The sequence below is a fragment of the Anomalospiza imberbis genome, chromosome 6 (assembly GCF_031753505.1).
Source record: "Anomalospiza imberbis isolate Cuckoo-Finch-1a 21T00152 chromosome 6, ASM3175350v1, whole genome shotgun sequence".
NCBI classification, from domain to species: domain Eukaryota; kingdom Metazoa; phylum Chordata; class Aves; order Passeriformes; family Viduidae; genus Anomalospiza; species Anomalospiza imberbis.
This window is the reverse complement of record NC_089686.1, coordinates 25,529,106-25,540,275: the sequence shown is the minus strand read 5'-3', so window position 1 is coordinate 25,540,275 and position 11,170 is coordinate 25,529,106. Positions and strand designations below refer to the sequence as shown.

Genomic DNA, 11,170 nt, shown 5'->3' with positions numbered 1-11,170 from the left:
GGAAGTTTGTATATTATTTTATAGTCCAAATTGACACTTAGAAACTTCTAAAAATAATCAGCAGCACCTTCAAGTTTCTTTTCCAATCATTAGATTTCTAAATAACTATGAAGCAAAGCTGACAACAGAAACATTAACCTACAAAGAGTTATTAAAAAGACAATCACAGAATCTTAGGAATGTCAAAATTACTTTCAGTACCTCCAATTAGCACATTTTTTCTCTAAGCTTTACAATGTAAAAAGACAATTCTATGAAATCATTAAATGAACATAAATTATGTCACCTGTTTGAACTTCCTATGAAAAGATTTAATTTTTACTGCTGTATTTATTTTTCAGAGGTTACTAGTAGAATGTATAGCTAAGTAATGCAAGAAAGAGTAAGATGTATGGGGATTATTGCAGATTCAACAGCATGGGAGGTGAGAAGAAAAATGTCCAAATTCAATGGGGTCAAGCACTGGATATGAATTTTGTCAAAACAGAACATTTTTAAACCAAACAGTAATTTTTATTTAAAAACTTCATAAACCTTTCATTCTTTTTAATGCACATTCTTATGTATGTTCCCCACAGTCATAGAGAAGGCTTATATTAGAGAAACAGTAAAGGTTTTTTTAGTGCACGTTGTTAAAAGTTTGCCTTCTCCAGAGAGCCCAGCGAAGCTGTTTCTTCACAGCTTTGTTTACAAAATTAACTCTTCCAGATCAAAGAAATCTTATATTAACAATAGAGATGCCACTGATACCAAAACAATATTTTGATCTTTCTTCATGGAGCCAGTTTTTTCACACTACACCAGTTCACTTCCTTCCCTGTATTAGAAATGACTCGCCAGTGTAAATATACTTCTTACATTTGCTATATAAAAGCCATCTATTTCTCTGAACACACGAGCTGGGATCCAACAAAAGAAAAAGGTTATCTAGAACCAACCCGCTAAAAATTTCTTTATATCCATCTCCAGAGCCACTGGTGCTGGCTTTTGCTACCATTGGATATTGAACTCAATGGGCAGCAGATGAAACCTGTTAGAAAAAATCCGGGTATTCCACAACTTCTCTCACAGTATCTGGGCTGCTCCCAGTCCAAAGACAACAAAGTGATTAGCGTAGGTGCTGTCTAGCACACAAACAAACTCAACAACTGAAGACATTTAAATTAATTTTATTTATACCAGGTTTTCAAAATCAGAAATATTTCAAAGAAGTTCAATAGACAGGTGCTACATTGATGATCTTTGATCCACCATTAGTGCTGTGTTTTCACTCTACAATCATTAACTCGCCACCACAAACTAAAGGGGACTTACAGAAGTTTATAAAAAATAGGCAGACATGAAAATTTGGTTTATACTGGAATTGGCATAAGAGAGTAAAGCTTATCAAATTGTGGCAATTGCTGTATTCCATCACTTGTTCTGAGGGAATGGTAGAGAAGGAAAAGTCTTCCACTTAGCTAAACACTTTGGGTTTAACAGAGCATACTCAAAACTCCCCTTCATGATCTGATGAGGAGTGCTTTTTACACTCAAGTCCATATAAATTTAAGCTTTGCACTTCTAAAGTCACCACAAGCATAAACCTCACTGACACACTCTAGTCTTGGACTGATTTCCCTTTTCAGAGAAATCAAACCCATCTATCTATACATCTTCCAGGATTTACCAAATCAAACAAAACTGCTGGCTTTGAATTTTTTTAGAAGAAAAATGCCATTTCTGCACAAGCTACTCTCATGAAAAATTTATTTAACATTTCTTTATCAATAAAATAACTGAAGCCAAGATATCCAAAAGTCACGTCTACACAGAGATACACAGAAGATACTCAACTTGAGAGGATTCTCCTCCACTCCTCGATCACAATGAGGCCCTCACCATTTTGCATAATGACAGAAAACAACAGCTGACAAACCATTTTGGAACAGATGCCAGCTGTCTCTCATTTGTTTTATAATTCAAACAGTAACAGTTCTGTAGCACTTTATTGGTTTTTGTTTTTTTATTTGTTTTTTTTTAAAGTAAGCCATCTGAATTGGACCTCACATCAGTCAGTCATTCATTTCAAGAACAAACTGAAGGCAGGCTGATCCTTTTGGATCCAAAACTTTAATTTGGTAGGAATCTTACATAAAGACAGTTTGTGCTTCAATTTCATAGCTAGTTAGACTGAGTGAACATACACCTAAACTAGTTTAAAAAAAACAAAACAAAAAAAAAAGGAACCTATAATATTCAACTAAGAAGCTACAGACATTTTTCCGAACTGCAGCAGAGACAAACAATAAATTTAAACATGATACTCCTTAAAAAAAGTTTACTGTCTAAAATGAAAATTCAAATGGTTTATTAAAAATTAATATTTCCCGTTTTGGCTTTTTCTAAAGAAACAATTTATTCCTTGTGAAAAATCAGTTAAAATGTAATTTCATTTTACTGTACTGAACTCAAGTTAAACATAAAGCACAAATATCTTTACACTAAACTGGGCTTTGCATACAACATGAATGATCAGAAATAGACTATTTTGAGGAATAAGAAGTTGTGGGTTTTTTTTTTTCATCTAGACAACATGCATACCATCAGTTACTTTGCAATCTTAAAAGGTACCTGAAAGGAGAGTTTTGTAGAACAAAACCAAGACTCATTAATACACTTAGTAAGTCAGTGGTCATCATGCCTTTTTACTTAAATTCTAGTAAAGTTTAGTCTACATAGAACAGCAAACACAATGAAGTGTGCAAGTCATAGGGATAGCCAGGAGCCTGAAATGAAGTCTTAAAGTTCTACAGGACAAGAAAGCCTAAACACAATACCACTATGTTGCTTAAACTATTGGGGGAGGAAAAAGAGAAAGTATTTGAATTAGTATCTGCTTCCTTGTTGAAAATGGACTGAACATAAAGAGCCTGCATTTAAAAGCTCCACAGTTCTACTCTACCACTTTTTAAAATATGGTAATGATAAAAGAGCATTCCTTCTAGCAGCATGTACAGTTCAGCTGCCAGTGGCTGCCTAACAGCGCTCCTTTATGCATACCAGGAGAATCATGTCCAGTTTTGCCATTTGTGGATAACGATGACAAGATACAAAAGCATGTGTTTGCCATAAATAGCTCTGGCTAACGGAGGATTGCTCACACAGAGCAGATCAAATTCTCTATAAGGAGAGCATAATTTGGCTCCCAGCCAAAACACGTCCCCATGCAAGCCTCAGTAGTGGCAAACACTTTCCAGTTCTATTTACATAGAAGCTAACAAGGAGAACAGTTCATTTAGGCTAATTCTTGTACTGAGTCAGTCTAACTATAACACTCAACACTCAAGAAACAAGAATTTTTTCCCCGCTTCATACTCTGCATGTAACTGCCATTACACATCATCTTACCCAGAAAAACGGCAAGCTGTAAAAACTCGTGCAAGGTTTTACTCTAGCATGTAGAACTTTAAGAACATTCAGGGACAAAACACACTGCATGGTTAATTACTTTGTATTTTTAAGTTTCTGACACAAGTGTTTCATGGAACTAATGGTCTCCAGTAGTGGTAGCTTCTTTAATTTACGGTAAACTAGGAGCAGGTCCTTTATTGAACGGCCAGAACAGAGCCACAAAGTATTGTAAAGCAGTGCCTAAATCAGTATTAAAAACTTGCATTATTCAAGATGAGATTAATGATTGTTTACCTTTACAATACTTTTCACAGAAGTTATTTGAAATATGCTTAAACACTTAAAAACTATATTTTCCAATGAAAACAAGGCAACGTTCTGTAATAAGCCACAAGTTTTATTGCAACGTGGCCAGTTTTTGATCTCAAAGAACAATGTTCCATTTAAGGCTCTTTTTAATACAGAAATTGCCACCATGACTGATGTTTTACAAAACTTTAGTGTTTCAAGACTCATATGGTAAACAGATAACTTCTACTCCTGTTCAGTAGTGTACATTCAATGGAAAACGAAAGGCATCGTAACAGCTACTTCATTTATAAAGATATGCATGTAACAGGAATGAAACTGAGGTACTACAATAATTTGATGACACAGTTACAGCAACTTAATTGGCATTCCTTGGGGGGGGGGGGCAGGTCAAACATATTACAAAAAAGTGCTTTAAATGCATAGTGTTGTGTGCTGCCATGTCACAAAAATAGGCTTGTCAAGGCAGGTGAGGTGTATGAATGCACAAGAGCCTCATGGAACTGCAATCAAGTGCAACTGTAAGTAATACTGTAGAGAGTCTACCATCCGACCAGTGGACAATACTTTCAAGGCATTCGATTAGCTTACCCTTTGCTGTCTGCTAGACTATTTACATTAACTATCACATTCATTGAACATGTTGCAAGGAATGCCTGCAACGTCAGTTTTGGCCAAGAGTATGACGTGAAAGCATTCCTTGAATCCTACATAAAACTACCAGGATTAAACAGTCTAATGGCAACCACTGGTAGACTGCTTAACAATGACATCTCCTTCAGGGCGGTGGGGAAGGGACTTATTTTTTGAGGAGGGGAGGGGATGGGGAGACTAATACTATTCCAATTGAACGAGCTGCAGAAATGGAAGCTCCTTAGATCCAGATGGCACTTGTCTGTCTTTTTATAAGGGTTTTCCTTCAAGTGAAACTACCACGTTGCCTCCCAATTTCTCTCCAAGTGTTGAACGGTCCTTAATATCATCCAAACCATTTACTTGCCACTCATGTTTAATACCTGAAAGACAGATGGACAACAATGTACTTGTGAGAACCTCAACATCTAAATGGCACAGTGGTTAACGAGAAAAACATCTTTAGGTCCATACCTGTAAATTTCTTTTTAATGGCATCTTTAGAGCTTGCGTAGATCATCTTGCTTTTTAAAGGTGCACTTTCAGGAGCCCTTTAAAGAAAAAAGCCAACAACAAAACAGTTACGAAGTCATCCAGTGGTAGCTCCAGAATATTCAATTCTAACAGCAAGCTTTGCTTTCACACACCAGAATATAAATACCAGATCTTCTTTCTTAGACTCCTTTGTCTCGTATGTGGCATCATACAAAGCGTATCGGCAATCATTCAAAGGTAGCAACTTCACAAAGGCTGTATAGGGGTCCTCCACGGTATCACCAATGTCACCAACCAATATCTGCTTTGCCTCCTCTACAATTATTTGTTTTTTGTCATCACTTAAGCAGAAGAGAACAGCTTTCTTTCTTTTTTTAATCTCTTCTGGGGTTGAAGATTTCCTTACTTTCATGTCATTAAAAACCTTTATGACTTCATCATTCACTGTTACTCCAGAAGCCTGTAAAATGAGATCAAAGGAATAATTTAAACAGCAAAAATTAACACTCACTAGAAAAATATGATAGCCCACAGTGCTAGATAAAGAAGTCTGTCTGCCCCCGTAAGAATAAAAATACCATACTCAACCTGAACGGACTATGAATTTAGTAATATTTGTAGGACTGGAGCAGAGAATATAAAGGAGGCGTGTATTCAGTAGTTTCTTGTTGTAGCTCTCAGCATTTTCAGCTGCAGTTCTGGATAGCACTTTCATACAACTAGTCATACAACTGTACCACTCGAACAGTTTTACTTTACCTTATCATGCTTTTGGCTTATTTGGGGGGAGGGGAAGAGGGAGCGATGAGGGGGTAGGAACGGGACATAGGAGAGCAGTTTGTAATTTTCGGTTGGGATAGGAGGGGGTGGGGTTTTTGGTGGGTAGATTTTTGTTGGCTTTTTTTTTCAGTAGAGCAAACACTACAGCAGCAGCTCACATCCAGCACTGTCATGACTCTCATTTTGTTGGGTGAGGTAAGGCTCTACAAGCAGCAGAAATGTTTTCTGCATTGTGTCAGCTTCAACACCGCGCCTTAAGAACTCCCGAATTTTACTTCCTACTGCTGCGGGAGTATTGTTTGACTGCTCTTCGTTCATATAAAAATACCGATTACAATTGTACAGCTCCCCATATAGCTCGCAAGCCACTCAAAATAAGAGCCCCTAAACAAACAAGGAAACAAAACACCGGCAGGGCAAACGGGGAGCTCGAGGCAAAATGAAAATAATTTAGCAAACCCCGCTGCGAGTGAGCAAGCGAGCTCAGCCCATCTGCAGCGCCCTTGCTCTCGCTCCAGCAATTACATCTGCCGAGGCAGGCGCGGCCAGCGCAGGCTGCCCGGGGAGGGAAGGCAGGTGCGCGGCTCGCAGGGAGCCGCCGGCTTTGTCCCCGGGGGCGCCGCCGGCCCTCTCCCCGCTTTGTTCGCGGGGACGGAGGGAACCCCGCCGCCCCGCGCCCTCCGTCCCTGCGCGCCGACACGCCCGCCCCGGCCCCAGCGCTCCCACACGGCCGCTCCCGGCCGCCCCTCGGGCCTGGGCAGCAGGCGGCCGCGGCGGCGGCTCCGAGGGAGGAGTGCGGAACCCCTCTCTCCTCGCCCACCGCCCCTCACCGCACCGTCCGTACTCGCACGCCGGGCGGTGCCGCAGGGAGCGCTGCGCCGCTCGGCCCCGGCCCCGGCCCGGGCCCCGGCCCCGGCTCCGCCGCCCGCAGCTGCCCCGCGGCCGCTCCCGCGTCCCCTTCCCCCCGCACCCGGCTAAAATTAGGCTAAAATGGCCGCCGGAGGCCGCGGGGCCGCGCCGGGCCGGGCCTGCTCTGCTCAGCCTCGCTCGGCTCCGCCGGGCCGCGCCAGCCGCCCGCACCGCCCTCCCCGCCCGTCCACGCCGCACCGCCCTTACCATGGCGCCGGGTCCCGGGGCGGCGGCGGCTGCCTGCGGTGCGGGGCTGCTGCACGCAGAGAGCGCTGCGCTGCGCTGGGGGCGAGGCGGGCGGGGACTCGGCCGGGCGGGGGATGAGCCGCAGCGGCCGGGGAGGGCCGGTCACATGGGCCGCGCCGCCACCACGTGCCGCCGCCGGGCCGCGCTGGGCCGGCCCCCGCGGGGTAGGGCCCGCGGGCGGCGGGGCTCGGCGGCCCGCTCGGCGGAGGCAGCGTCGACGCCGGACTGCGGGTGTCCGGCCTGGGCTCCGCAGTCCCGGGCGGCCCCTTCAGCGGGCCCGGCAGCGGCCGGCTGGCTGCTGAGGGGGCGATGCAGCCCCTCCGCTGGGCTCGGAGCACCAGCGTCAGGCCGGGGCACGATGGCGGCGCGGCTGCTCTGAGCCAGCCACCGCCGCCCGCCCTGCCCCGCACCGCCCGGCGCTGCTCCCCTGGCCGAGGCGCTTTCTGCTGCTCTAAGGGGTTTGCCCCCTGTTCACGGTTCGTGGCCGGGCGCTGTCAGGCTGCCCGCTGACGCCCCAGCAGTCGGCACAGGCGGCATTGTGCCGCTCCCGTGTGCCACGCCGCCGTGTCCCCGCTCGAAGGGTTGTGCTGCTGCCGCGGCCGCCCCGGGCTGTGCAGGGAAAGGCCCTGGGTACAAAGGGCCTGGCACAAAGACTGCTCTTTCTGCGGTCTTGGCAGAGCTGCTCAGACCGTGGGGCGGGACGCAGCACGTAGGGCGGAAGGTGCATTAAAAGATGAGAAAATGACTTAAAACAAGGTAGGACAGCTCTCCCAACAGTGTTTTACTGTTCCATGCTGAGCTGTACAGGGCTTCAGGCACAGGGCAACAAACACATTTTATCTCAACAAACATTTTATCTCTAGCCCATCCAAGTGGACAAGAGGACTCTCAGTCCTGTGACTGCACCCTGAACTGGTGTGTCTGAAAACAGAAATCCTAAACATTGAGGACCTCAAGGAGCTGTACCTGTGAGTCTCCAGCCTGCGTTGAGACCAGCCAGCTCTCTCTCCCCCAAACACTTGAGCTGCTACCAGTATGGTGGTAGAAACCGACAAGCCAGCGTTTGTCAGCATGTGTGTATGTGTATTAGATCCCTCTATGTGTTTTAGATACATATGTATTCATATAATCATCCTGTATTGTGTGAGGGATGAGTTGTCTTCCCCCAACCCCCTTCCTCATTACTATACATTACCGTGTTGCTAGCTGAGACAATATGTTTCCAATGTACTTTTTGAGTTACACCCAGCCCTCTGCGTATATCCTGCCCTCTGGATGCAGAATTCAAGGCTGATTTGCATCATCAATATTCAAAATTTGATCCATCAACCTTGGAATCACTAATCCAGAGCTATATTTACCTCTCAGCTCCTTACAGCCACACATTCAGGACGTCCTGCTGCCACTGAGCTCTGTTCAAAAAGACTCAAGTCTTTTTTCCAGATGATGGCCACTCGGGTACTTTTACTGCCTGTGCAAGTGCCAGCAATGTGGGACTCAGGAAGGAGTACCATAATTGTATATTTGGCAAGCAGATGTAGCTGTGCCCATGTGCAGTACGTCCTCTGGTGCTACTGACCACGGTTGCTGCCATGGGCTCAGCAAACTTCTTCTAACATGTGCACAAGACCAGGAATCTGCTGTATGTGAGTGCCCTAATCTCATGCCCTTGCAGAGCACCCTCAGCCACCCACATGGAGCCTCTGCACTGCATATCCCAGGCTCCTAAAATGAAAGGTGTGGAGTTACCAGCTCCGGAGTTGCGTGGCTGGATAGGTGCTCCAGGGATGACAACTGCAAAACTGTGCATGACTCACCCTCTGTTTTTAACACCATGGAAACCGAATAATGAATTAGAAGTGCTTGCTACCCTCTTCATCTCACAAGGTGCTTACTTGAGCTATCCAGGCACTAAGAGCTGCTGCTGCTGCTGCTCATCACTGACTGATACCTGGCAGTCATCAGAGTACAGAAGCAGCTCAGGCTGAAGGAGGAGTATTTTCTGACTTTACAGAAATCTCTGACACAGCAATGAGTTAACTAGAATTTGAGAGCATTTCTTAGCAGTGAAAAACAGGTCACAGGTAAACAGAAAGGGCCTTCTCATTTTCAAGGAAATGAATTTTGTACCCCTGGTGACTGCAGTGATCAGAGAAGGAATTTGTGGCAGAACCCAGTGGTGAACTTTGGAGGCCACAGAAATGGCCAGTACCCAGCCAAAAGCAGTAATGACCAAGCAAATCTTATTGCTGAAGCACACTCAGACAAAGCTGGTTCCTCACTTCGGCATCTCACTGCACTCAGGAAGCATCGGGTTTCACTACCCGTATGCCACAAGACCTGCATCCCACCCGGCACCACCGAAATAGCCCAATGATTCACAGAGCCCAGCAGCAGCAGCACTAAAAGCTTTGTGAATGATACCCTCTGTGGAGCACATGCCTCTGAGGAAGCCCTCCAAGGCTCCCTTCGCCCTCTGTGGATGGAAGCAATGACTCACTGTGAAGCAGGAGGCACTCTTTGTTTGGATTCAGCTCCTGGGTGCTCGTTAGTGAGAAATTATTATAATCGACTAAGCTGCCTTATGCATTGAAGCTCTTTGGTATCACTGTCCTTCCTTGCTGTGCATCCTATTTGCTTTTCTGTCATCCTCACTGAGCTGCTTCAGCCTCATTTCCCAGGGAAGCAAGGCCTCTGCTTGGCCTCCTCAGGCATCTCCTCTCTCACTTGGGCTAGTCCTTGTCTCAGCAACTTTTTAACTTGTTAGCTTGTTTGAGTTAAATCTGACAGAAGAATAGAGGTCACAAAAGTAATTAAGATCCTTAATTTAGTAATTAAATTTTATAAAATAATCCATTTGAGATAAAAGAAAGTGGGCTATATGTCTACTAGTCCAATTCAGGAACCTGTTGGTTTCTGCTAGGGGACATTGGAGCTCTTATGGTGTAGCCAGATTACCTTTGAGAGGACTAAGCAGAGAGAAAGGAAAAGCAGAGAAACTTGCTTAGATGCACACTGAAATAACAGAGATTCATAATACCATTCAGTTAAAAAAATCAACCTGTCAAGGGAGAAAAATCCATAGGAAATTGCGTATGATGAGATCTCTTGCTCAGGATACTTCTTTTTCCCCTTTGCTGTCCTGCAAAATATCAGGTTTCCCTCTAACAATTCTGTATTTTCAGTGGGAGTGCAAAGAAAGCCAGACAAAGTCTCACTTTTGTTAATGTTAGACAGTATTAGAGAAAAGCTGTGAAATGCTAACACTGAGTTTTTCTCTCTCCTTACATTGCAGATACATTCCTCAAAAAAAAAAAAAAAAAAAAAAACCAAACAAAAACAACAACAACAAACCCCCCCCACAAAAAAAAAAAAAAAAAAAACCACCACCAAAACCAACCACAAAAAACACCCAACAATAAATATATTTGACTCTTAAGTTGTGGATCCTAGCACGATTTTGCTGCAATTTAGGAAGACTTGCAGTGCCTCCCTGTGAGCTAATTCCAGGAGCCTGAAGCGAGGGGCAGCGTGCGTGCGCTAGCGTGAGGCACGGATCCCCAGCAAGCCCCATAAGGGCAGCTCCAGACTCCGCTATCCCTTTTTCACGGGTCCCTTCTTCTGCTGGTTTACGGAGCCTCGTCCACCGGTGCGGTCCCAAACTCCCTCTGGGGCTGCGAGCTCTCGCTGCAGCTGGCGGCGGCTCGGGCAGGGCTGCGGGCGGGCGAGGCGCTGGCTGCCGAGGAGCCGGTCACGCCCGGTGGGCTCCGCCCGCAGCGGGGCCGGGCGAGCCGAGCCCGTTGCGTCACCTTCACCGGGAGCCGCGGCCGCCCGTGCCAGGACATTCCTGGCGGGAGTCACGGCCCGGCTGCTCCCGCTGCCGCCACCTCGCAGCCCCGGCCTGCCAGCTGCTGCCCCAGGGCCGGGAGCGCTGCCTGCCTTCCCGCCGCCTTGCCCAGACGCCGCCCGGGGCTCCGGGAGCCTTCCCCTCCGCCCTGCTGGCTGCGGCGAGGGGATGCGCCGGGAGAGGCGGCGTGCGCGGTCCCCGGACGGCGATGCCGGCCTGAGCGCTGTGGTGCTTCACTCGGGCTAGGCGGCTTCTTCCCCTGCCAAGTGGGGAAGGCCCTTTTCAGCCTTCAGGGACACGGCTGAGGAAAAGCTCCTTTTTCCCCCACGCTTGCAAAGCTCGTCAACCATCCGCGTTCCCTGGACGAGCTGACCTGATGGCCGTATGCCAGAAGAGCAGGCAGGAGGCAGCAGGGAGCGGCACCAGCATAAGCCCAGCAGGGATGCTCGAGGAGCAGCAGGCACATGTTTTTCGGGGCAGGGTGGAATTCCCCCTCTCCCGCCGTGCTGGTAAGTCACACGTGTCACTGAATCACAACGCCGGGCAGCCACGGGCCCG

General features: G+C 46.7%; 1 protein-coding gene across 2 annotated transcripts; it reads right to left on the bottom strand.

Moving 5' to 3' along the window:
- Positions 1–1,153: 1,153 nt before the first annotated feature.
- On the bottom strand, positions 1,154–6,885 carry CFL2 (cofilin 2). 2 transcript variants are annotated; one of them, XM_068192932.1, is made up of 4 exons: positions 6,727–6,885; positions 4,983–5,290; positions 4,810–4,886; positions 1,154–4,718 (listed from the first exon to the last, which is right to left on the bottom strand). In XM_068192932.1, the coding sequence occupies exons 1-4, from the start codon at positions 6,727–6,729 to the stop codon at positions 4,606–4,608; spliced, it is 501 nt and encodes a 166-aa protein (XP_068049033.1). In that variant the 5' UTR covers positions 6,730–6,885; the 3' UTR covers positions 1,154–4,605. The 2 variants fall into 2 exon arrangements, with proteins under 2 accessions (XP_068049033.1, XP_068049034.1); XM_068192933.1 differs by lacking the exon at positions 6,727–6,885 and adding an exon at positions 6,581–6,604.
- Between the last annotated feature and the right edge of the window lie 4,285 nt (positions 6,886–11,170).

Bases quoted from the DNA above. Each gene is read 5' to 3' on its own strand.
- CFL2 (XM_068192932.1), bottom strand. The intron at 4,887-4,982 runs GTGTGTGAAAGC...TTTTCTTTAAAG, and splicing joins GATCTGGTATTTATATTCTG to GGCTCCTGAAAGTGCACCTT. The intron at 4,719-4,809 runs GTATGGACCTAA...TCTGTCTTTCAG, and splicing joins CATTAAAAAGAAATTTACAG to GTATTAAACATGAGTGGCAA.